Genomic DNA, 27138 nt, shown 5'->3' with positions numbered 1-27138 from the left:
GTCATAAGGTGAAAGCACCAATTTGTAAGTCGCTCTGGATAAGAGCGTCTGCTAAATGACTTAAATGTAAATGTAAATGTCTAGTAGTTAGACCATATGGTTCAAGATAAATAGCCTAATTATTGAATGGGATTATTTTCTTCAACTGCCAACAATTTGATGCCAAAACATTGACCACAAATACATATTGACAGTAAAATAAATAACAGTTTGTCAAAATAATTACTGATATTTCATGCTAAAACACTAATATAAAGCACCAATGGTATTCACTAAATGTATGTAAATGTAAATGTTATTTTTTCATTTATTTCATATATTTTACATGTGATACGGCCACACAGAGGGCCAGAAATGATTACCAACACCTGTGAAAATCTGAAGTACCCAAAAGGGCCACCAGATATCTTGTGATAAATTAAATTCAATCCTTGAAAGATACAAACATTCTGGTAGTTTAATGGTAAACTTTGAAAGTTTCCAGTAAGATACCATCCCTTTGCAACCCAAGCTGTGACATTCCCCTGCATACTGAATAGTGGTGCTCGGGTCAGCTGTTTGTTCACTCGCTTTCTTTGTTAGTAACTCATCCGCAACCACCCGACTTTATGTGATAAAGTGAAAATCTGAGGCCGGAGCTATAGGCAGGGGGTGCAGGAGTTTCTTCTGCCTGATTTAGATGTGTTTCTGCTTATAATTTCAGACATTTTTTAAGCTATTTATTACTAATTGGATACACGCAGCTTCACTTCTGTCATTAGGCTATATGTTGCCCTAGAACAGTGTTTTCCAACTCTGGTCCTCCAGTACACCCAACAGTACACATTTTTATTGTAACGCAGGACAAGCACACCTGATTCAACTTGTCAACTAATCATCAAGCCCTCAATGAGCTGAATGAGATGTGTTTGTCCAGGGCTACAATTAAAATATGTGTTTGTTGGGGTACTGGAGGACCACGGTTGGGAAACAGTGCACTAGAAGACTAAATGAACCCTTGTTCACCAGAATAATGTCACATATTGATATATATTTTTATTTTATTTTCATTTCACCTTTATTTAACCTGGTCGGCTAGTTGAGAACAAGTTCTCATTTACAACTGCGACCTGGCCAAGATAAATCAAAGCATTGCGACACAAACACAGAGTTACACATGGAATAAACAAACATACGATCAATAATACAATAGAAAAAGTTTATATACAGTGTGTGCAAATGAGGTAGGATAATGGAGGTAAGGCAATAAATAGGCCATAGTGGCGAAATAATTACAATATAGCAATTAAACACTGGAGTGATCGATGTGTAGAAGATGAATGTGCAAGTAGAAATACTGGGGTGCAAAGAAGCAAAATAAATAAAATAATAGTATGGGGATGAGGTAGTTGGGTGGGCTATTTACAGATGGGCTATGTACAGGTGCAGTGATCTGTGAGCTGCTCTGATAGCTGGTGCTTAAAGTTAGTGAGGGAGATATGAGTCTCCAGCTTCAGTGATTTTTGCAGTTCGTTCCAGTCATTGGCAGCAGAGAACTGGAAGGAAAGGCGGTCAAAGGGGGAATTGCCTTTGGGGGGTGACCAGTGAAATATACCTGCTGGAGCACGTGCTATGGGTTGGTGCTGCTATGGTGACCAGTGAGCTAGATAAGGCGGGGCTTTATCTAGCAAACACTTATACAGTGGGGCAAAAAAGTATTTAGTCAGCCACCAATTGTGCAAGTTCTCCCACTTAAAAAGATGAGAGAGGCCTGTAATTTTCATCATAGGTACACTTCAACTATGACAGACAAAATGAGAAAACAAATCCAGAAAATCACATTGTAGGATTTTTTATGAATTTATTTGCAAATTATGGTGGAAAATAAGTAGTTGCAGTTGCCATACCAGGTAGTGATGCAACCGGTCAGGATGCTTTCGATGGTGCAGCTGTAGAACTTTTTGAGGATCTGGGGACCCAGCCAAATCTTTTCAGTCTCCTGAGGGGAATAGCGTTGTCATGCCCTCTTCACGACTGTCTTGGTGTGTTTGGACCATGATAGATTGTTGGTGATGCGGACACCAATGAACTTGAAACTCTCGACCTGCTCCACTACAGCCCCGTTGATGTTAATGGGGTACCTGTTCGGACCGCCTTTTTTTGTAGTCCACGATCAGCTCCTTTGTCTTGCTCACATTGAGGGAGAGGATGTTGTCCTCGCACCACACTGCCAGTTCTCTTTCAGTAGTCTGTAATAGTTTGCAAGCCCTGCCATATCCAACGATCGTCAGAGCTAGTGTCGTAGGATTCAATCTTAATCCTGCATTAACGATTTGCTTGTTTGATGGTTTGTCTGAGGGCATAGCGGGATTTCTTATATGTGTACGGATTAGTGTCCCGCTCTTTGAAAGCAGCAGCTCTAGCCTTTAGCTCGATGCGGATGTTGCCTGTAATCCATGGCTTCTGGTTGGGATGTGTACATACGGTCACTGTGGAGACGATGTCGTTGATGTACTTATTGATGAAGCCGATGACAAAGGTGGTATACTCCTCAATGACATTGGATGAATCCTGGAACATATTCCAGTCTGTGCTAACAAAACAGTCCTGTAGCGTAGCATCCACATCATCTGACCACTTCCGTATTGAGCGACTCACTGGTGCTTCCTGGTTTAGTTTTTGCTTGTAAGCAGGAATCAGGAGGAGTCAGGAGGAGTTAAAGGCGGAGGAGTAAATTGGCGCCGGAGGAGATGGCCCTCGTTTTACGGTCTCCTAACCAATTGTGCTATTATGTGTTTTTTTTTCGTGATATTTGTAACTTATTTTGTACATAATGTTTCTGCAACCGTATCTTACGGAAGAAAAGAGCTTCTGGATATCAAGACAGCGATCGGATTAGATGAAGATTTCTTCTTCTTCAACAACAACAACAAGCAGGACTCACACGATATTCTCCTAACACTCCACAGGGCAGACATCCCAATTATTCGCAATATTACTTGCCAACGTGCAATCTTTGGGCAATAAACTAGACGATGTAAGATCACAAATATCCTGCCAACGGGACATCAAAAACGAATATCCTATGCTTCACAGAATCGTGGCTGAATGACGACATGGATATTCAGCTAGCGGGATACACGCTGCACCGGCAGGATAGAACAGCACACCGGTAAAACGATGGGTTGGCAGTCTGTGCATATCTGTAAACAACAGCTGGTGCACAAAATCTAAGGAAATCTCTAGAAGGAAGTCGCTTTTGCTCGCCTGAAGTAGAGTATATTGTGATACACTGCAGGCCGTACTACTTGCCTAGAAAGTTCTCAGCTATACTTTTCTTGGCTGTTTATTTACCACCACAGGGCAACTTAAATCAGTTCTACCTAATCTCTATCAACATGTTAAATGTGCAACCAGAGGGAAAACAATTCTAGATCACCTGTACTCCACACACAGAGATGCGTATAAAGCCCTCCCTCGCCCTCCATTTGGTAAATCCGACCACAACTCTATCCTCCTGATTCCTGCTTACAAGCAAAAATTAAAGCAGGAAGCACCAGTGACTCTGTCTATTAAAAAAAGGGTCAGATGAAGCAGATGCTAAACTACAGGACTGCTTTGCTATCACAGACTGGAACATGTTCCGGGATTCTTCCGATGACATTGAGGAATACACCACATCAGTCACTAGCTTTATAAATAAGTGCATTGAGGACGTTGTCCCCACAGTGACTGTACGTACATACCCCAACCAGAAGCCATGGATTACAGGCAACATTCACACTGAGCTAAAAGGTAGAGCTACCGCTTTCAAGGTGCAGAACTCTAACCCGGAAGCTTACAAGAAATCACGCTATGCCCTGCGACAAACCATCAAACAGGCAAAGCGTCAATACAGGACTAAGATTGAATCTTACTACACCGGCTCCGACGCTCGAAGGATGTGGCATTGCTTGCAAACTATTACAGACTACAAAGGGAAGCACAGCCGCGAGCTGCCCAGTGACACAAGTCTACCAGACGAGCTAAATCACTTCTATGCTTGCTTCGAGGCAAGCAACACTGAGGCATGCATGAGAGCATCAGCTGTTCTGGACGACTGTGTGATCACGCTCTCCGTAGCCAACGTGAGTAAGACCTTTAAACAGGTCAACATACACAAGGCTGCGGGGCCAGACGGATTACCAGGACGTGTGCTCCGGGCATGTGTTGACCAACTGGCAAGTGTCTTCACTGACATTTTCAACATGTTCCTGATTGAGTCTGTAATACCAACATGCTTCAAGCAGACCACCATAGTCCCTGTTCCAAGAACACAAAGGCAACCTGCCTAAATGACTACAGACCCGTAGCACTCACGTCCGTAGCCATGAAGTGCTTTGCAAGGCTGGTAATGGCTCACATCAACACCATTATCCCAGAAACCCTAGACGCACTCCAATTTGCATACAGAGATGATGCAATCTCTATTGCACTCCACACTGCCCTTTCCCACCTGGACAGAAGGAATACCTATGTGAGAATGCTGTTCATTGACTACAGCTCAGCGTTCAACACTATAGTACCCTCAAAGCTCATCACCAAGCTAAGGATCCTGGGACTAAACACCTCCCTCTGCAACTGGATCCTGGACTTCCTGACAGGCCGCCCCCAGGTGGTGAGGGTAGGTAGCAACACATCTGCCACGCTGATCCTCAACACTGGAGCTTCCCAGGGGTGCATGCTCAGTCCTCTCCTGTACTCCCTGTTCACCCACGACTGCATGGCCAGGAACAACTCCAACACCTTCATTAAGTTTGCTGACGACACAACAGTGGTAGGCCTGATCACGACAACGACGAGACAGCCTATAGGGAGGAGGTCAGAGACCTGGCCGGGTGGGGCAAAGATGCCTGCCATCCAGGACCTCTACACCAGGCGGTGTCAGAGGAAGGCCCTAAAAATTGTCAAAGACCCCAGCCACCCCAGTCATAGACTGTTCTCTCTACTACTGCATGGTAAGCGGTACCGGAGTGCCAAGTCTAGGACAAAAAGGCTTCTCAACAGTTTTTACCCCCAAATGGTTACCCGGACTATTTGCATTGTGTTCCCCCCCAACCCCTCTTTTACGCTGCTGCTACTCCCTGTTTATCTTATATGCATAGCTACTTTAACTATACATTCATGTACATACTACCTAAATTTCCCAACCAACCAGTGCTCCCGCACATTGGCTAACCGGGCTATCTGCATTGTTTCCCACCACCCGCCAACCCCTCTTTTTACGCTTCTGCTACTCTCTGTTGATCATATATGCATAGGCACGATACCTACATGTACATACTACCTCAATAAGCCTGACTAACCGGTGTCAAATGTCTTTTTACTGTTGTTTTATTTCTTTACACACACACACACACACACACACACACACACACACACACACACACACACACACACACACACACACACACCTTTTTTCCTGCACCATTGGTTAGAGCCTGTCAGTAAGCATTTCACTGTAAGGTCTACTACATCTGTTGTATTCACACGGGGCAAACTCAACCCCAACCTCAATCTCAACGCTTCGGTCTGCAGGTTGTATAACTTTTTCATTACATCTCATTACATTTCATTATAGTACAACGGTCTGATTTGTCTAATCTTAGCAATTTCCTCTTAGCTAGCTACATAGTCGTCGTTGTATCAAAGATAATTGCGTAATTATCGTATTTCGTCGTCTCCTATCTGTCCAACACGTTCACCGTCTACCGTAGTACTATCACACTCAACTGAACGTCTTGATTAGTGTAGTGTTAGCTAGCTACATAGCTAGCTACATAGTTGTCTTTGCTGTCTTCGTATCCAAGATAATTGTGTAGCTTAGAGTGTGGAGTCTTAGAGTGATAATTGCGTTATTATCGTATTTCGTCGCCCTCCTATCTGCCTAGCAGCTAGCATACGTTCACCGGCTACCGTAGCACTGTAGTAACTATCACACTCAACCGAACGACTTGATTAGTGTAGTATTAGTTAGCTACATAGTTGTCTTTGCTGTCTTCGTATCCAAGATAATTGTGTAGTTTAGAGTGTGTAGTCTTAGAGTGATTATCTTAAATTCACCGAGGTTAGCTAGCCAGCTATTTTGTCGTCCTTAACGTAGGAGACACTCCTAGCTAGCCAATAGCCAGCCAACGTCTACTGAATAGAACTTTCGCATTCCGGTCGCATTCCGCGTCGCTCCACAGGTAGTATCACTTTTTCACTTCATTTCATTACAGTCCCTTTGTTTCAAAGATAATTGTGTAGTCTAGAGCGATTTTCTAGGTTAGCTAGCCAGCTATTGTCGTTCTCCTACGCAACGTAACGTAACCAACACTGCTAGCTAGCCAGCTAGCTCCCGATAAGCAGCATTGTAGAAACTTCACACTCAACGGTACGACTTGATTAGGGTAGTGTCAACAACGCAGCTAGCCTACCCCAGCAGTACTCTATCATTTTAATCATTTTAGTCAATTAGATTCTTGCTACGTAAGCTTAACTTTCTGAACATTCGAGACGTGCTGTCCACTTGTCATTCCAATCTCCTCTGCATTAGCGTAGCCTCTTCTCTAGCCTGTCAACTATGTGTCTGTCTATCCCTGTTCTCTCCTCTCTGCACAGACCATACAAACGCTCCACACCGCATGGCCGCAGCCACCTAATCTGGTGGTCCCAGCGCGCACGACCCACGTGGAGTTCCAGGTCTCCGGTAGCCTCTGGAACTGCCGATCTGCGGCCAACAAGGCAGAGTTCATCTCAGCCTATGTCTCCCTCCAGTCCCTCGACTTCTTGGCTCTGACGGAAACATGGATCACCACAGACAACACCGCTACTCCTACTGCTCTCTCTTCGTCCGCCCACGTGCTCTCGCACACCCCGAGAGCTTCTGGTCAGCGGGGTGGTGGCACCGGGATCCTCATCTCTCCCAAGTGGTCATTCTCTCTTTCTCCCCTTACCCATCTGTCTATCGCCTCCTTTGAATTCCATGCTGTCACAGTTACCAGCCCTTTCAAGCTTAACATCCTTATCATTTATCGCCCTCCAGGTTCCCTCGGAGAGTTCATCAATGAGCTTGATGCCTTGATAAGCTCCTTTCCTGAGGACGGCTCACCTCTCACAGTTCTGGGCGACTTTAACCTCCCCACGTCTACCTTTGACTCATTCCTCTCTGCCTCCTTCTTTCCACTCCTCTCCTCTTTTGACCTCACCCTCTCACCTTCCCCCCTACTCACAAGGCAGGCAATACGCTCGACCTCATCTTTACTAGATGCTGTTCCTCCACTAACCTCATTGCAACTCCCCTCCAAGTCTCCGACCACTACCTTGTATCCTTTTCCCTCTCGCTCTCATCCAACACTTCCCACACTGCCCCTACTCGGATGGTATCGCGCCGTCCCAACCTTCGCTCTCTCTCCCCGCTACTCTCTCCTCTTCCATCCTATCATCTCTTCCCTCTGCTCAAACCTTCTCCAACCTATCTCCTGATTCTGCCTCCTCAACCCTCCTCTCCTCCCTTTCTGCATCCTTTGACTCTCTATGTCCCCTATCCTCCAGGCCGGCTCGGTCCTCCCCTCCCGCTCCGTGGCTCGACGACTCATTGCGAGCTCACAGAACAGGGCTCCGGGCAGCCGAGCGGAAATGGAGGAAAACTCGCCTCCCTGCAGACCTGGCATCCTTTCACTCCCTCCTCTCTACATTTTCCTCCTCTGTCTCTGCTGCTAAAGCCACTTTCTACCACTCTAAATTCCAAGCATCTGCCTCTAACCCTAGGAAGCTCTTTGCCACCTTCTCCTCCCTCTTGAATCCTCCTCCCCCCCCTCCCCCTCCTCCCTCTCTGCAGATGACTTCGTCAACCATTTTGAAAAGAAGGTCGACGACATCCGATCCTCGTTTGCTAAGTCAAACGACACCGCTGGTTCTGCTCACACTGCCCTACCCTGTGCTCTGACCTCTTTCTCCCCTCTCTCTCCAGATGACATCTCGCGTCTTGTGACGGCCGGCCGCCCAACAACCTGCCCGCTTGACCCTATCCCCTCCTCTCTTCTCCAGACCATCTCCGGTGACCTTCTCCCTTACCTCACCTCGCTCATCAACTCATCCCTGACCGCTGGCTACGTCCCTCCCGTCTTCAAGAGAGCGAGAGTTGCACCCCTTCTGAAAAAACCTACACTCGATCCCTCCGATGTCAACAACTACAGACCAGTATCCCTTCTTTCTTTTCTCTCCAAAACTCTTGAACGTGCCGTCCTTGGCCAGCTCTCCCGCTATCTCTCTCAGAATGACCTTCTTGATCCAAATCAGTCAGGTTTCAAGACTAGTCATTCAACTGAGACTGCTCTTCTCTGTATCACGGAGGCGCTCCGCACTGCTAAAGCTAACTCTCTCTCCTCTGCTCTCATCCTTCTAGACCTATCGGCTGCCTTCGATACTGTGAACCATCAGATCCTCCTCTCCACCCTCTCCGAGTTGGGCATCTCCGGCGCGGCCCACGCTTGGATTGCGTCCTACCTGACAGGTCGCTCCTACCAGGTGGCGTGGCGAGAATCCGTCTCCTCACCACGTGCTCTCACCACTGGTGTCCCCCAGGGCTCTGTTCTAGGCCCTCTCCTATTCTCGCTATACACCAAGTCACTTGGCTCTGTCATAACCTCACATGGTCTCTCCTATCATTGCTATGCAGACGACACACAATTAATCTTCTCCTTTCCCCCTTCTGACGACCAGGTGGCGAATCGCATCTCTGCATGTCTGGCAGACATATCAGTGTGGATGACGGATCATCACCTCAAGCTGAACCTCGGCAAGACGGAGCTGCTCTTCCTCCCGGGAAGGACTGCCCGTTCCATGATCTCGCCATCACGGTTGACAACTCCATTGTGTCCTCGTCCCAGAGCGCTAAGAACCTTGGCGTGATCCTGGACAACACCCTGTCGTTCTCAAATAACATCAAGGCGGTGGCCCGTTCCTGTAGGTTCATGCTCTACAACATCCGCAGAGTACGACCCTGCCTCACACAGGAAGCGGCGCAGGTCCTAATCCAGGCACTTGTCATCTCCCGTCTGGATTACTGCAACTCGCTGTTGGCTGGGCTCCCTGCCTGCGCCATTAAACCCCTACAACTCATCCAGAACGCCGCAGCCCGTCTGGTGTTCAACCTTCCCAAGTTCTCTCACGTCACCCCGCTCCTCCGCTCTCTCCACTGGCTTCCAGTTGAAGCTCGCATCCGCTACAAGACCATGGTGCTTGCCTACGGAGCTGTGAGGGGAACGGCACCTCACTACCTCCAGGCTCTGATCAGGCCCTACACCCAAACAAGGGCACTGCGTTCATCCACCTCTGGCCTGCTCGCCTCCCTACCACTGAGGAAGTACAGTTCCCGCTCAGCCCAGTCAAAACTGTTCGCTGCTCTGGCCCCCCAATGGTGGAACAAACTCCCTCACGACGCCAGGACAGCGGAGTCAATCACCACCTTCCGGAGACACCTGAAACCCCACCTCTTTAAGGAATACCTAGGATAGGATAAAGTAATCCTTCTCCCCCTCCCCCCTTAAAAGACCTAGATGCACTATTGTAAAGTGGCTGTTCCACTGGATGTCATAAGGTGAAAGCACCAATTTGTAAGTCGCTCTGGATAAGAGCGTCTGCTAAATGACTTAAATGTAAATGTAAATGTATTCGGCGCACGTGACAAATAAACTTTGATTTGATTTGATAGAATTATGGTCAGATTTGCCAAATGGAGGGTGGGGGAGAGCTTTGTATGCATCTCTGTGTGTGGAGTAAAGGTGGTCTAGAGGTCTTTTCCTCTGGTTGCACATGTGACATGCTGGTAAAAATTTGGTAAAACTGAATAAATTCAACCACATCTTTGTTTCATCACAAAACCAGAGAGCAACCTTTGTCCGGTGAAGTCCACAAAGCATAATGCATGTAACAAACAGTAACATGACCTACAGCATGGTCAAGCAAGTTAATGTTTCCATCATTTTCAGACAGCTAAACAACTAGCTATTTAGAAGCATGTAGAGTTACCGCAAGTCAGGAGCTGCCTCCACTAAAACAGGAGCTGCCTCCACTATTCCAGCACCATTTCAACTTCGACATTTCAACATCATCAAATCACCTATGCTTAGTCTAATACAGTGACAACTAAAAGATACCAAAAACAATAAGCTAAATATCATGTGGCTGTCCATTCTTCCAGTGGTGATTTTAGCATGTAAATCTTGGAGGGGCAAAAAAAGAAAAAAGTGGATTGCATGCCAGCAAAGCCACAACACAACACTAAACAATACATTAATCTCACTATAACGGTGAAAAACGGTGCCCACAAACTGTTAGGGCCTACATAAAGCAATCCCAACAGCAGTCCCAACATCTTACCACTGCTACACCTGGATATCAGCGGAGCCTTGTCTGGCAGCGAAACAGTTCATTCAGCCTCATTTACTGCCTTTAAAAAAACATAGCTGATATGGCTGACATGCTTAAACAAATGTGGTTTCTAATGACAATTGAGATGTACAAACTATGGTATAAGGGGACTACAATTGGATAAGAAGCAATCCGTAATTTCGATTAAGTCATTAATGAGCGAGCTAGGATGGAAGTAGTCAATATAACGATTTGTTCAGCACTTTTGAAAGGGACAGCATTCAGAACATGGGCCGTTCTTACAGTGTTCTCCCTGTACACCTAGTCAGAACCGTAGGATGAATAATGGGGGCATATAAGCAGACAATGAAAGCTCTTACAATATTCAATGATTACATTTCTCTAAAACAGGTTATAGGCTACATGTGCACCACCAAGTCAGAACAGTAGGCAAAATTAAGAGGGGTAAATAGACCAAATTATTAGGGTGAGGCACATGGGCTACTAACATCTTACTACACAATATACACTTAGTATTACTTTCTTAGCTACAGTATACATATCTTCCTGGCATATTACATAATTTACGCAGCAGTATTAGAATACATTTTTGGACTCACCTTGTCGTGCTGTACTCACTTAAACAGGAAGGTGGTGCGCTGGTCCTTCGAATTATGATGACGTCATTGATCTTCAGGTCGTAGCTCTAGAAAGAGGCCTGATTTGCAATTCCGAGTTGGATGTCCTTTCAAAACGTATTTTCCCAGTCGGAGCTCATTTATTCCCGAGGTCCCAGTTAACTTGACTTCAGTGAGTTCAAGACTTCGCAGTTCCAAGTTAACAGTTATTTTGAGTGCGGCTCAAATCATGCTTCACTGACAGCATGGGCAATGTTGGATGTTTATCATTTTAAACTTGGAACAGAGCCCCTTAATCCCAGATTTGGGACCACACAGCCACTGATTCCTTCCAAAGCACTCATTGTTGAATTTGTGATTCCCAACTTGCTGTGTAATGTTTATGTCCAATGGCCGATGAGCACCGATACGTTTTATCTGTAATTTATCTTCATTATTTCTCGTCATATGACAAGGATTAAAAAGGATTTGCCAGTAGATTGTCGACTTGATTTATGATGACTGCTAGCTAAGATTTTGAAAGTATGATGTTGACATGTCCAATCAAAGCTACTGTACATATAACATGATTTGACGTAATTTTATCTGTGGCCAATGACCTTGAACATTCTTGGATGGGCACTTCTAATGTAACTCTATGGCAGCACCCAAAGGGCTAGAATTTGACTTGGCGGTGACGTAGTGTCCCCATGAGTGACAGAACACTGAGCCAATCACTGGCTTGCCCCATTACCACAGAAAGCACTGAAACACCTGCAATTTGGAGCTGCCTTACTCAATAAAACAAAAGAGACCATGTTTATAGGTGGCTTAATTAACTCAATTATATATATATATATGTTTTTTTTTTTACATTGTTTGCAAACTGATATGTGACACATGAAATACAGAAAGACGACTGATAACCGAATATAATTTGTCTTATTTTTTTCTTAGTACATTTTTTGGGGAAGCCTGGCTTCTCTTGACATCCATGAATACACGTCACTGCTGAACAGTAGGCTACAATTCCCTTGACTACAACACCTGTTCTGCCAGTCCCATTCTGTTAAAGGTCCCCAAAGCACACACATCCCTGGGTCACTCCTCTTTTCAGTTCGCTGTAGCAAGCGACTGGAACGAGCTGCAACAAACACTCACACTGGACAGTTTTATCTCAATCTCTTCATTCAAAGACTCAATCATGGACACTCTTACTGACAGTTGTGGCTGCTTTGTGTGATGTATTGTTGTCTCTACCCTCTTGACCTTTGTGCTGTTGACTTTGCCCAATAATGTTTGTACCATGTTCTGTGCTGCTACCATGTTGTGTTGCTACCATGTTGTTATGTTGTGTTGCCATGTGTTGCTGCCTTGCTATATTGTTGTCTTATGTCTCTCTTCATGTAGTGTTGTGTTGTCTCTCGTCGTGATGTGTGTTTTCTCCTATATTTATAGTGTATTTATATATATTTTTAAATCCAAGGCCCCTGTCCCCGCAAGAGGCCTCTTGCTTTTTGGTGGTCACTGTAAATAAGAATTTGTTCTTAACTGGCTTGCCTAGTTAAATAAAGGTTAAATAGAATAAAACAAATTTAAAAACGTGCCAAAGGCCTATTTGAAGACGCCATCTTGTGACTGTTGAATCTGTATAGCGTCTCACAATCATCACATATATCATAGCCGCGGGACTTCCATCATGCTCTTTTACCACTTCAGCAAATCTTTCCCTAACATTACATTTCTGGCCCTCCCTTCTCTTTATTTTCAACTCTCCTTTCACAGCTTTTCTCTTATTGAATTAAACTCCAACCGTTTAGGCTTACGCAGTAATGCCCGATAGCCTAGAATGATGAAATAAAAACCTCAATGTAGCCCATAGAAATACATTTTATAGGCATTTTTTTTCCCTCTTTCTCTTTCTTTTCCTCTCCCCTTTTTTCTCTCATCCACACAATATTTCATGGTCATAAACCCACCCTAAACCCGCCCGCCCCGTGAATATAACGGCGGGGACAGCGGGTTATGAGTCAACCCACGCATCACTAATACAGAAGGCTAAGTCAAACTCTGTGGTCAATTCCAACGGCTGTCAGAGTGGCATGTCTTTCACTCTCCACAGAGACGGATGTAGCATTGAGTTGTTCTGTTGATCCGTTTAGTCACAAACTGGCATGTTGAGCTTCATCCCCCACAGTCTATTTAGATGACCGACTGCATTAAACATGAACCCTTTATTAGTTCAATCATGTTGGCAATAGCTGAGCTTGCTGCAGGGAGCTCAGCTCAACCCCCTACAAATTCTTGCCCCTAATTTAACAGCCGCACACACATACAAATGGATGTGGGAACATGCCCCCACACACACAGGCACACGCCCACACACACACGCCCGCACACACTATCCATGTTTGACTGTGCCTTCCACCACACTAATACTGCATAGATTCCCTAAATAGGACTCATAGTGTACATGCAAGAAAGAGGAAAATGACATTAAAACACACTTATATACACTCATCATAACAGAACAGACTGATCTAATTTCACCTGTAAATAAGCCAAAATGGAAATAAAACTCTGAAATTGGGGACCACAGAACGTAGGCTAATGTAGCCTACATGTTGTTTAAATGGGAAAAATAACATTTTGCTACTATTTACTAAACTATTTACTAAATTGTTATACTAATTACAATATTTTCTAAAACAAGTAAATGTAATAATCTAATCTGATATTTAGAATTTTACTTAAAAAGTAAGACTTCAAGAGATGGAGTTCAATGGAATTGGAAATGCATTCCGTCTAACGTGTTACAAACCCATCTTAGTTCAAGTCTATGGAGTCTATAGTAAACAGTCTGAGGATTACAGGGGGAACTGTCCAGGCCCCCAGTGTCCAGTCTAGAGTGGGAAGTCACGAGCTCTGCTGGTCTATTACCGCGTAGCAACCTAGCGGTGCCAAACGCTCTGGTCTGCCGTTGAAACCTACGAAAATGATGATCGTCAGAACGGCCCAAAAGTTTTGGGCTCTAAAATGTGTTTGTTATGATCAGTTTAATCCCCACTGTAAATTCTTTAAAAGTTTGCTACAAATCGAGATATTTAATTAAATAGTGATTCATTCTGACATGAACATTTGTCATCACACAGGACCATGTGCTGACATAGACCAATCATTGGCTGGTAGGCTACGAGGGACGAGGCTCTCTCAGGCAGGATGAAAACAACTACATCGACCATGATCCTTTGCTAGTTTCGGCCACTTTCACCGTGATCCTTTTTTTTTGTGCCATTCAGACCCATTCAGCAATATGACCCATTTCAAATTCAATATGATCCACTTCATGCACCATCGGGAGTGTTCCATGGGAATACGTGGATGACGTCAGCGCTAGAGACTATCTACTGGTTTGAGTGTCTGTGGAATTGTTACAGCACAGGAGGTTTGTGGAACCTTAATTAGGCAGGATGGGCTCGTGGTAATGATTAAGTGGAATGGTATTAAATACATCAAACACATGGTTTCCATGTGTTTGATGTTATTCCATATGCTCTATTCCAGTCATGATTATGAGCCGTCCTCCCCTCAACAGCCTCCTGTGTGTCACAGGCAGGGCTGATCTGATGTTTTATTCAGGACCTAATTTCTTTACAGGGTAGCCTTGCTTAGTCTGCTCCGTTTCTCAGCTTTTACCTGTCTGGCAGTGGCATGGTGTGTTTCAAGCCCACACACGCCAGCAGTTAAACCGGTTTGATATAAGGTATGTCACCTGAACCAATCACTGTGTACAAAGACAGTATAATGAGGCAAGGACCTTTCTTTCAAAAGAAGTGAACTAGTTTCTCAAGTTTGTTTTATATTCCAAATTGACGTCAGAGTCGTGTGAAAATACACAGATCTTTTCAATGGTGAATCAAAAAACCATAGTAAACTGTGGGAGAATGTATTAGATGTAGTAGGAAGATACAATTAATCACTTTTACCTGCGATGATGTCATCCATTTGCTCCAAGGCCGCCTCCAACATGTGACTTGCATCTGAGGCCATGGCGACAGACTACTGCATCAGCCTCTATGCTTAGTGTCCTGGAGGGAAATATAAACACTGTTACATTTTAAGAAAGAGGAATTCTAAATATAATATAATTTAGCATTGAAAACTTTGTACAGTCAACATTAATTAGAAAATATGTCATATGGTACAAATTAGCCACGTATAAATAAACACCTGAACGGAGAACTGAGGATCAATTGTACTGCTGTGATATATTCTCTATTGAAACGGTATCAGATACAGTATGTCCTTGTAACGTGCTGGTTCCTAGGCATACAATGCAATATGATCCCATTGGCTAGGCCTGGTACAGAGACTACTGGTATATTCTCTGGGTCATCCCTATCAATAGGACAGAGCATGGCTCTGTACAGCAGACCCCTGTTCTAATGAGGCCTCCAAACCACCCAGCAGGGTCTCCTCCCTCTGTCATCCTGCCTTACAACCATCAGCATCTACCCTCTTAAACAGAGAGAACAGCCCGTCCCTTGCCTAACCCCCCCAGGTTACGGGATCTAAACACACTGTGAATGTCTTCGTTCTTTCAGCTGTTGATCGAGCTGATGGTTGGTGGCGTTGGGGTATATCTCCATTCCACTCAACCGTCACTGAGTTGGGAGACATTCACAAGGACCCAGGTCTGTTTTCATTACGGCTCAAAAGGGATCAGAGTGAAGCGTGACGGATAAATTGATTGCTGTGCCAAGAAATAAATCTGTCTCACACATCAACCTATGATGAGTTCCAAAGATCAAAGACAATACCAGCATCTTGAACTTTGACTGCTTAACTCTTTCATTCCCACCAACTAACTCTGTACTATCTATCATATGCCATAATGGAAACATAGCTATTCAAGTAATCTTCTCTGGAAAAATAATTAGATGTGACCATTGACTGTGATGCGTTGAGGACATAGCGACAGGCCTCTGTGACAAAAGGCAACTGTAGACGCTGGAATGGCAGGCAGGGACAGGCAGGCAGTGCTTTGAAAGGAGGCAGGCGTCAACAGTGTTAATTATGTGGCTGTTCAGATTCAGCTGGACACGGCTGAGGGTGATGACTCCATTCATTCAGAGCCTCTGTAGTACTGACAGCTCCTCTGTGTAACAGCAGCACAGTGGGCAGCAGACACGGCTATTCTAATAACTGGCCTGATCATACAAACCCAATTAAAGCCTGCAGTTAAAGGCCATGAAGAGATCAGGGTACTGCAGTGCACTAATGGACATGCCAAAGAGAATAATACAGTCTACTGTCTGCTTCTGTACAATCTAATGTAGCTTGAAGACACAACCTTGGTAGAGCTATTGCCCTGCATTAGGATACTATTGTTGGAGTGTATCAAGTCCATTAGAACAAACTGTAACAAAAGAACAGTGAAGTGGCAAACAAATGAGAGCTTCATTATGATATTAGAATATAAGATATGCTATCTGTAATAAACCTATAACATCCAGACATTCAAAATCATAGTGAAACTACCTACTACTTATTTATCATTATTATTCATAGTTTATGTAGAAACAGACACGCCTTATTCTCACAGTTTCCCAGTAACAAAACAACTGCCAGCAAAACAAACTTGATCACCCTGTTGTTGCAGGAAATGTCCTGCATAGCTGAAATGCAAACATGTAGCGTATTTGAGGTTTAATTAAAAAGGCTTCTAAAGTTTGTAATTTCCATTTTAACATTTCAGAATTGATTTAACCTAACAGAAAATATATCAACCCCTACAAAAATGCCCATTATAAATAATACACACAATAATTCACATTCCCTGTTGCTGAAGGACTATTTTCCTTCTGTGAGAAACTGGTCAAATTAAGATTCTGCATCTGAACAACCTGTCATGACAGCAGTTTGTTATAAGAACTACATTTTCTGCCCGATTTTAAAGCTTTCTTGCTGTGCAAAGCATTGAGGTGGTACTTTGCAGACACAAATATGACTAATATATAGCCAAGCAAACAGACACATCAATAACCTTACAGCACATAAAGCCTTCTATTTAGTTTGGCCCCAGTGTCACTAGTCAGCTATCACAGGCATTCTTAGCACAGAAAAGAGGAGTAGGCTGAGCCTGTTTGAAGAGGATAACATTACCTAGCAGTGCTCAGGATGTCCCTTTGTCTTCCCATTTCATCCTCTGCCCCTGACAGTGCAGTCTAGCAGTGCTCAGGATGTCCCTTTGTCTTCCCATTTCATCCTCTGCCCCTGACAGTGCAGTCTAGCAGTCTCTCACAATAATGTTCTACGGGTCAGCACCTTTCTCCGCCTCAAGGTGTATTTTCAATTCAAACACCTGGGCCTGCTCCTCGCTGGATAAGCCATGGACTCGACAGAGAGTGAAATCTAGCCCGGTGCCGTCAAAGCAAATTTCTGTCAAAAACTCAACATTTCAGCTATAGCCAACTTTCACAATGCAGAAAACAGCAGGTTTAGAATGTGTTGCTGTCTGGAAAAGACATAAAGGACTTTTAAACTACTCCACAGACCACAGCAAATGCTACATAACCTGGAAGTTCCGTGCTGAGCCAAATTGAGCTGCCGGGCATTTATGTGGTGTGCCAAAAAACTCTGAAGGTTAAAACAACAAACCTCTCCTATCCTGAAGCACAAACCCCATAAACAAACTGAATCCGAGCTGGTTTGGATAATCATATATTACCTTAACAAGTAACATCTGTAGCCTAAATAGAATCATATCTGTGTTATGCTGTTGAAATTATAAAATCTAGGCAACAAAAAATATTTACAAGAATACGATATGAAGATTGAATCATCCCTCGCCACTGTCTTTAGAAACTTGTGAACTGTAACTCGATAACGTTCTCAAATCTTAAGATGTTCTTGGTCTGTACAAATAAATATACAAATCCACTGCACTTGTGTATAGTCCGTACAGTGCCAAACCGCTGTGTCTGCTAGGTCATTGCAGCCCTATTCTGTCCTGCTGCTCGTTCAGTGACTTTCATAAGTGCATTTCTGAGCCACCCACAGTTTGGAGAATCACCAAGCAGCCGAGTGCTTCTGCTGCTATCAGTAAAATGATTAGTGACATCTGAAAACATCACATGCCGAACAGTGTCCTAAGTACATTACAGATATCCAGCTCTGTATCTGGTTTCTGCACATTATCCATTTGGAGAACTTTGATAAGCACTGCATGGGACCTGCTTAAAAAGGGAGAGACAGTAACTTGCCTCTAAGGGCCTAAATGATTCTAAACATTCCTATAAGGGAGAAGGTCTGAACTTCTAAACAGTGCTTTGCAATTTCCAAGCCTTTACTTTATAATCCTGAAAAAATGCATGACAGATTATTTACAGTTCATTTCCCTCCAGTCCTGTGAAAGGACTATAAAAAGTAGATTCGCCGCAGTGTTTAATACTGGTCAGATCCTCATGGCCCTCTATCTGTCCCCTGCAAGGGACTCAATGCTGTTGTAATTAGAGTGTGGACCTGAGGCATTCCTTCACGCTGGCCAGGAAATAGCTGATTCTGGCTGAGCACTTGGGACTGGAGGGATGCTCTATCTCAGCCAGCGCTATCATCACCATGTGTTGTCTAATGTACTGCTGCCATTCAAAAGTCTCTGGGAGATTACAACAGCAACATATGATGCCTGTAAGATCATTAATAAGTGTATTAACACAGTGATAATGAAGTTTGTTCATTCAGTATATCAGTATAAAAATGTAAGGAGGTGTTTTAATGCATTAAAATGCTGTTCACCTGCTACATGCAGTACAGATGTCAATGGAATGCAGGCCTAATGATTAACAAGAAAGTTTCCACCTCTATACAAAGTCCAACTGAGAAAATACAAATACTTGTATGAGCAGATGAGCTCAATGCCCACTCAAGACCATTGTCTGAGTCTTTGATATAAGTCTGCAGGATCAAAATTGATGTAATAAAGATAATTTCTATGGAAATACATTTCTGGACGAACAATCTTTCGTGTTGTGTAGATGATAAATACTTTTTTTTATCAGAAGGTATGATATCTGTGGTCCCTTGCAGTTAGGACATAGAATAATGAATGGTGAGCTTTTTTTGAGCCAGACAGGCACAGTAGTAACACTGGGAGGAAGATCAAGTTCCTGTTTTTGTCCAGGTTGTCCCGGCCTGCAGTCCTCATGCTCTGCTGAAGACAGACACACTGAGCGCTGCTGGGTAGAGTTACAGTACAGACATCAGCGGTGTCCCATTCTTTCACAGGGACCAGAAAAGTCCCACATCCACCAGACCAAAGGATGGCTTGTGTGTAAGTCAAATGGCCACAAGGTTCAAATGAAGGAAGTGCCATTTCAACATGATTCCTGATTGTTTGTTTGAGGAGGCCATCAAGGCCTTACAGTTTTGGGGGTGAAACTTTTCTGCTTAATTCACATACCTGAAAATCTAGTGTTTATCACTAGTTACCAGAGGAAGACAGAAATTCCACCTTTATCTGTTGGAGTAACTCTCAGGTCTTCTGACACTAATGGCGGGGCCAAAGAAGTGGTCCTACTGCTTTCAACAATTAGTCTTGTGGGTAATGTGAACAGAAATGCCAGAGCATGTGAAGTGGGGTGAAGCACAGAGGGGTGTGAGTTTACTGTTTTCCCTCATTGACTCTGGCCTGTTTGGACAAGCAGAGCCAACTGCTGCTGAAGCCCAGAGAGAGAGTGAGAAAGCTCCGGAGGTCTGGATGTCACAATCGCAAATATAAGGGGTTGAGCAGGAAATACCCAAGAATTTCGACCACGAAGGCAGAAGAGATTAGCAGAAGATGACCACACTTATGGATGGGGATTTTCCCTACTCTGACCTTTACTCAAATAGACACTCGCATGCTAACTAATGCTTACAGGCAATTAAGTAATCGCCACCCTTTAAAATGTGTGAATCTAGAATATTAGTTACATTTTCATGGAATAAAAAAAAAAGAAAAGTCCTCACACATTATGCAAAGCTAACAATTCACACATTATGCAAAGCTGACAATTCACACATTATGAAATGCTGACAATTCACACAGTATGCAAATCTGACAATTCACACAGTATGCAAATCTGACAATTCACACAGTATGCAAATCTGACAATTCACACAGTATGCAAATCTGACAATTCACACAGTATGCAAATCTGACAATTCACACAGTATGCAAATCTGACAATTCACACAGTATGCAAATCTGACAATTCACACAGTATGAAATGCTGACAATTCACACATTATGAAATGCTGACAATTCACACAGTATGCAAATCTGACAATTCACTCAGTATGCAAATCTGACAATTCACACAGTATGCAAATCTGACAATTCACACAGTATGCAAATCTGACAATTCACACAGTATGCAAATCTGACAATTCACACAGTATGCAAATCTGACAATTCACACAGTATGCAAATCTGACAATTCACACAGTATGCAAATCTGACAATTCACACAGTATGCAAATCTGACAATTCACACATTATGAAATGCTGACAATTCACACAGTATGCAAATCTGACAATTCACACAGTATGCAAATCTGACAATTCACACATTATGAAATGCTGACAATTCACACAGTATGCAAATCTGACAATTCACACAGTATGCAAATCTGACAATTCACACAGTATGCAAATCTGACAATTCACACAGTATGCAAATCTGACAATTCACACAGTATGCAAATCTGACAATTCACACATTATGAAATGCTGACAATTCACACAGTATGCAAATCTGACAATTCACACAGTATGCAAATCTGACAATTCACACATTATGAAATGCTGACAATTCACACAGTATGCAAATCTGACAATTCACACAGTATGCAAAGCTAACAATTCACACAGTATGCAATGCTAACAATTCACACATTATGCAATGCTAACAATTCACACAGTATGCAATGCTAACAATTCACACAGTATGCAAATCTAACAATTCGAACATTATGCAAAGCTAACAATTCACACAGTATGCAAAGCTAACAATTCACACAGTATGCAAAGCTAACAATTCACACATTATGCAAAGCTAACAATTCACACATTATGCAATGCTAACAATTCACACATTATGCAATGCTAACAATTCACACATTATGCAATGCTAACAATTCACACATCACAAATTGAAAGAAAGCAGAAAAGACCTGCTATGTGGGACTTTGCACATCAACAGAAACATGCATCTGCTTAATATACCTCAGCAGATTTATTCCAAGCCATGAGTATTTAACGATCAAATCTCTCTAATAGCATCCTACAGAAACTATACTTATGGTAGTCTGGCTATTCATCAAACAATAACTAATCCGTCAGTTGACGTGGGGAACTCTATTGTAACCTTGGGTTTGGTTTGCTTTACTTAGTCAGCCCTATATTGAGCCCATCCACCTCCCCTCGCTGGTGAAGCTTCATTAGCTCTCCAAAATGTCAACATCAGGCGGCCCGAGTGTAATCGCTCTGGCAGTGGATGTTACATGGTCCTGTCATACTCATGTCAGCAATCAAGTGACTGAGAGCATGTCAAGCAAATATGAGATCGCAACATCTCACAACTGCATTGCTCCTTTCAATGGCTGATGAAGGATTCCAACATTATAAAATACAAGTCAAGAAAACACAGTAGTCATAAGCACTACCACATTATTACCATACATTTAAGAGACCCTGGGAGAGAATGTGTAGACTAGTGTAAACATGCACGTTTCAGTTTTTACGTTTGAGGTTTTATTAGCTCAGGGAAGCAGGAAAAAAATGTAAACACAGGGTTTGCTTACAATTGCCTGCAGATAAGGTTGACATTTACTTTACGATCACACTACACATCCTATTTCTTCAACAACAAAAAAACATATTTTTCATGTGTTTGAAACTGACGTTTTTTAAATCCAAATCTCTCTTACCAACATTGTGCCAACATGTAGCTAGAGGCTAGCAAAGTCAAAGGGATGCACATCATTTTCCACACCATTATTTAGACATGTAGAACTGTACAGTAGTTAACTCTCAGGCAGTGAGACCAGCATGCACAAAGGCCAGTGTCAGCAGTAGTGGGCAGACCAATAGAACCAGCGTGTCAACACGGCTTAATATACAGTATAAGCATCAAAGCCATAGCCCCACTGACAGCTCTAACATCCTATCAGGGCCTCATTCTGCCACTTACATGTGTTCATGTGCTAGTTGACAAGATGACACATCGGAGGGGACTAGCTGCCTGCAGGCCTTCAGTTCATACAGCCTTCCATTTCAGCTGGGCGCTTGAGAGGTAGCCATCTAAACAGAAGTGGACTCAACTCGTGTCTGTGGCACTGGGGACCTGTGTGAGAAAGGTGATCTGTTGCATAATAGACAAGGCTTCATTGTAACAGTGTTGGCAGGGGGCCTAACACATAGCATTGCCAGAGTTTGTGTGTGCTGTGCTTCTGCCTTGGAACCGTGTTGTAACCACAAATAAATCAACAGCAGCTCATTCAAAATGGCTGGTAGACCAGACTCCTACACTATATGCAGTACATGACTCCTGATGCACAGAACATAGTAAGGTTACATGGTGTCAACATCTTAACCCACAAGCCAGCTCAACCAGAACAAACCCAGCTCAAATGACAGGATAACATTACAGTCACACTATGCAAAGCATGTTTCATAACCAGTGGGCAACATGTGCTCAGACCACAGGACTGACAGATGAAATCAGCCCATCCAATGTGGGGCCATTGTTGGAGTGAGATACTTCACTTTCATACTCATTTTATTTGTGCATGTATGCATAGTACTGTATAAGTAAGGAATCAAACAATCTTCAACAGTCTACACTTGCATTGGTATGGAGGGTATTCCATGGAAGACAAGTACAAAGTATTCCATGGAAGACAAGTACAAAGTATTCCATGGAAGTCAAGTACAAAGTATTCCATGGAAGTCAAGTACAAAGTATTCCATGGAAGACAAGTACAAAGTATTCCATGGAAGACAAGTACAAAGTATTCCATGGAAGACAAGTACAAAGTATTCCATGGAAGACAAGTACAAAGTATTCCATGGAAGTCAAGTACAAAGTATTCCATGGAAGACAAGTACAAAGTATTCCATGGAAGTCAAGTACAAAGTATTCCATGGAAGTCAAGTACAAAGTATTCCATGGAAGACAAGTACAAAGTATTCCATGGAAGACAAGTACAAAGTATTCCATGGAAGACAAGTACAAAGTATTCCATGGAAGACAAGTACAAAGTATTCCATGGAAGACAAGTACAAAGTATTCCATGGAAGACAAGTACAAAGTATTCCATGGAAGACAAGTACAAAGTATTCCATGGAAGACAAGTACAAAGTATTCCATGGAAGACAAGTACAAAGTATTCCATGGAAGTCAAGTACAAAGTATTCCATGGAAGACAAGTACAAAGTCATATCAGTAGCTGTCAGCTGTTATTACTCATCTTCACTGAGTCTTCCATACCGGGGCTCTGGAGTGAGGTTAGGACAGGACAGATGACCAGGACCCGGTTGACTTTCTGCCAGCTCACCGGGCCGATCATCGCTCCACTCACCTGGCAGCTGTGACGCGGGGGAGTGCAGGTTGCAGGAGCAGAGAAATGTCATCCACGAGCAGGTGCACTCTAATATGTCACAAACATCAGACAAAAGGCCAGGAAGCCCAATCAGGTGTCACCTCACGGTCTACAACATGACCTTCCCCTCGCTTGGCTTAGTGGGCTCACCAAATCCATCATACCTTGTTTGTTCAAAAAAATCTACCAATCCTTTTACCTGGTTCTGTTGGCCTATTTCTTACAACATGGTAGGGTCTCATCATCCTCTAACACTAAGCACATGTTTCACCTCAGTTACCTTTTACTGCAGCGGGCATAATCAGCTCAGCATCGTCTGGGTTATAGGAGGGTTTGGCCGGCAAGGATGTTCTTGTCCCATCGTGCACTAGTGGCTCCTGTGGCGGGCCAGGCACAGTGCAAGCTGACACAGTACTCAGGTGTACAGTGTTTCCTCATACACAGTGGTGTGGCTGGCGGGTGTTGTGTCAAGAAGCAGTGTGGGATGTGTTTCAGAGGATGCACGGCTCTCGACCTTCACCTCTCCCAAGTCCGTACAGGAGTTGCAGCAATGGGACAAGACTGTAACTACCAATTGTATACCATGAAATTGGGGAGATTTTTTCTTAATTATGAAATGATTACAAATATTAATAACATTCCATCCATCATCCTCTAATCTCTGTAGAAGAACCATCTAGTGAGATAGAGACTCTAAATTCTTGACATAGGTAAATGGGCCAAGACAAACACAGAACTAAGTCTTTGCTAGGTAAAAGCCCACCTTATCTCAGTTCACTGGTCACCATAGCAGCAACAACCGCAGCACGCGCTCCAGCAGGTATATTTCACTGGTCACCCCCAAAGCCAATTCCTACTTTGGCCGCCTTTCCTTACAGTTCTCTGCTGCCAATGATTGGAACGAACTGCAAAAATCGCTGAAGCTGGAGACTCTTATCTCTATCCACCGGATGTGTACCAAACTCACTAAAAGTGGCAGTAATAAAGCCTCTCTTGAAAAAGCCAAACCTTGACCCAGAAAATATAAAAAACTATCAGCCTATATCGAATCTCCCATTCCTCTCAATTAACCTCTTCAGTCGACCCTCTACTTTTTTGAACATTTTGTTAAAAATCGCGCAACATTTCAGCGCCCTGCTACTCATGCCAGGAATATAGTACGTTCATATGGTTAGAATGTGTGGATAGGAAACCCTCGGACGTTTTTAAAACTGGTTAAATCACGACTGTGGCTATTACATAACGTGTGTTACATCGGAAAGCGCAGGAAAACCTGATCACAGAAAATGGAAATAAATATCCTTGCGCCACTTCCAGCAATTGTTAACAGTGAGCCGAATTAGATAAGACCGAGCATTCAACTCCCACAGCATCCCCATGTTGTCTAGAGTCTTGTGAATTGAATCATCTTTGATTCTTGGTTGAACCGAAAGAGGGGCACGACTTACCTCCGGTCTCCGCCCAGATCATTCCGGAAGAGCTCTCTCCTGAAATTTTTTCCAAGACGACAGCTAATGATTTCTACATCGCCTATGGATGATTTTTATCGCTTATTAACGTTTACTAATACCTAAAGTAGCATTACAAACGTATTTCGAAGTGTTTTGTGAAAGTTTATCGTCTACTTTTTTGAATTTTAAAAAATGACGTTACGTTGTGAAATCGCTGTTTTTTTTCGTTTATCACACAGTCTACATAATAACGATATCTTGGCTTTATATGGCCCGATTTAATCGAAATAAAGACCCAATAGTGTTTATGGGACATCTAGGAGTGCCAACAAAGAAGATGGTGAAAGGTAATGACTGTTTTCTATTTTATTGTGCGGTTTGTGTAACGCCGAAATGCTAATTATTTTGTTTACGTCCCCTGCTGTGCTTTTCTGTTGTAGTGTATTGGTGCATGCTATCAGATAATAGCTTCTCATGCTGTCGCCGAAAAGCATTTTAAAAATCTGACTTGTTGCCTGGATTCACAACGAGTGTAGCTTTAATTTGATACCCTGCATGTGTATTTTAATGAACTTTTGAGTTTTAATTAATACTATTAGCATTTAGCGTAGCGCATTTGCATTTCCAGAGCTCTAGTTGGGACGCAAGCGTCCCAAGTAGAGGCAAGAGGTAAAAAAAAAAAAGCTGTTGCGCAGCAACTCACTGACTTCCTGAAGACAAACAATGTATACGAAATGCTTCACTCTGGTTTTAGACCCCATCATGGCACTGAGACTGCACTTGTGAAGGTGGTAAATGACCTTTTAATGGCGTCAGACCGAGGATCTGCATCTGTCCTCATGCTCCTAGACCTTAGTGCTGCTTTTGATACCATCTATCACCACATTCTTTTGGAGAGATTGGAAACCGAAATTGGTCTACACGGACAAGTTCTGGCCTGGTTTAGAGCTTATCTGTCGGAAAGATATCAGTTTGTGTCTGTGCATGGTTTGCCCTCTGACAAATTAGCTGTAAATTTCGGTGTTTCTCAAGGCTCTGTTTTAGGACCACTATTGTTTTCACTATATATTTTACCTCTTGGGGATGTAATTCGCAAACATAATGTTAACTTTCACTGCTATGCGGATGACACACAGCTGTACATTTCAATGAAACATGGTGAAGCCCCAAAATTGCCCTCGCTGGAAGCCTGTGTTTCAGACATAAGAAGTGGATGGCTGCAAACATTCTACTTTTAAACTCGGACAAAACAGAGATGCTTGTTCTAGGTCCCAAGAAACAAAGAGAACTTCTGTTGAATCTGAAAATTAATCTTGATGGTTGTACAGTCGTCTCAAATAAAACTGTGAAGGACCTCAGCATTACTCTGGACCCTGATTTCTCTTTTGACGAACATATCAAGACTGTTTCAAGGACAGCTTTTTTCCATCTACGTAACATTGCAAAAATCTGAACTTTTCTGTCCAGAAATGATGCAGAAAAATGTATCCCTGCTTTTGTTACTTCTAGGTTAAACTACTGCAATGCTCTACTTTCCGGCTACCCGGATAAACCACTAAATAAACTTCAGTTAGTGCTAAATATGGCTGCTAGAATCCTGACTAGAACCACAAAATTTGATCATATTACTCCTGTGTTAGCCTCCCTACACTTCCTGTTAAGGCAAGGGCTGATTTAAAGGTTTTACTGCTAACCTACAAAGCTTCACACGGGCTTGCTCCTACCTATCTTTCCGATTTGGTCCTGCTGTACATACCTACACGTATGCTACGGTCACAAGACACAGTCCTCCTAATTGTCCCTAGAATTTCTAAGCAAACAGCTGGAGGCAGGGCTTTCTCCGATAGAGCTCCATTTTTATGGAATGGTCTGCCTATCCACATGAGAGACGGAGACTCAGTCTCAACCTTTAAGTCTTTATTGAAGACTCATCTCTTCAGTAGGTCATATGATTGAGTGTAGTCTGGCCCAGGAGTGTGAAGTTGAACGGAAAATGCACTGGAGCAACGAACTGCCCTCGCTGTCTCTGCCTGGCCGGTTCCCCTCTCTCC

At 43.3% G+C, this 27138-nt stretch overlaps 1 protein-coding gene across 7 annotated transcripts in view; it reads right to left on the bottom strand.

Annotated features, from left to right (window-relative positions):
- Nucleotides 1–27138, bottom strand: part of LOC115115357 (liprin-beta-2-like) — a 110226-nt gene that overhangs the window by 73419 nt on the left and 9669 nt on the right. For 5 of the 7 annotated variants that reach the window (XM_029643849.2, XM_065022395.1, XM_065022396.1 and 2 more), the window contains exon 2: nucleotides 14978–15079. In XM_029643849.2, coding sequence (XP_029499709.2) covers nucleotides 14978–15041 — 64 coding nt within the window. In that variant the 5' untranslated portion in view covers nucleotides 15042–15079. Of the gene's footprint in view, nucleotides 1–14977; nucleotides 15099–22225; nucleotides 22379–27138 lie in introns of all 7 variants that reach the window. The other 2 variants (XM_065022392.1, XM_065022393.1) reach the window with 2 other exon arrangements.

Source organism: Oncorhynchus nerka, linkage group LG9a (genome assembly GCF_034236695.1).
Source record: "Oncorhynchus nerka isolate Pitt River linkage group LG9a, Oner_Uvic_2.0, whole genome shotgun sequence".
Lineage (NCBI taxonomy): Eukaryota > Metazoa > Chordata > Actinopteri > Salmoniformes > Salmonidae > Oncorhynchus > Oncorhynchus nerka.
The sequence above is the reverse complement of the archived record's forward strand: the minus strand, read 5'-3'. Positions and strand labels throughout refer to the sequence as shown.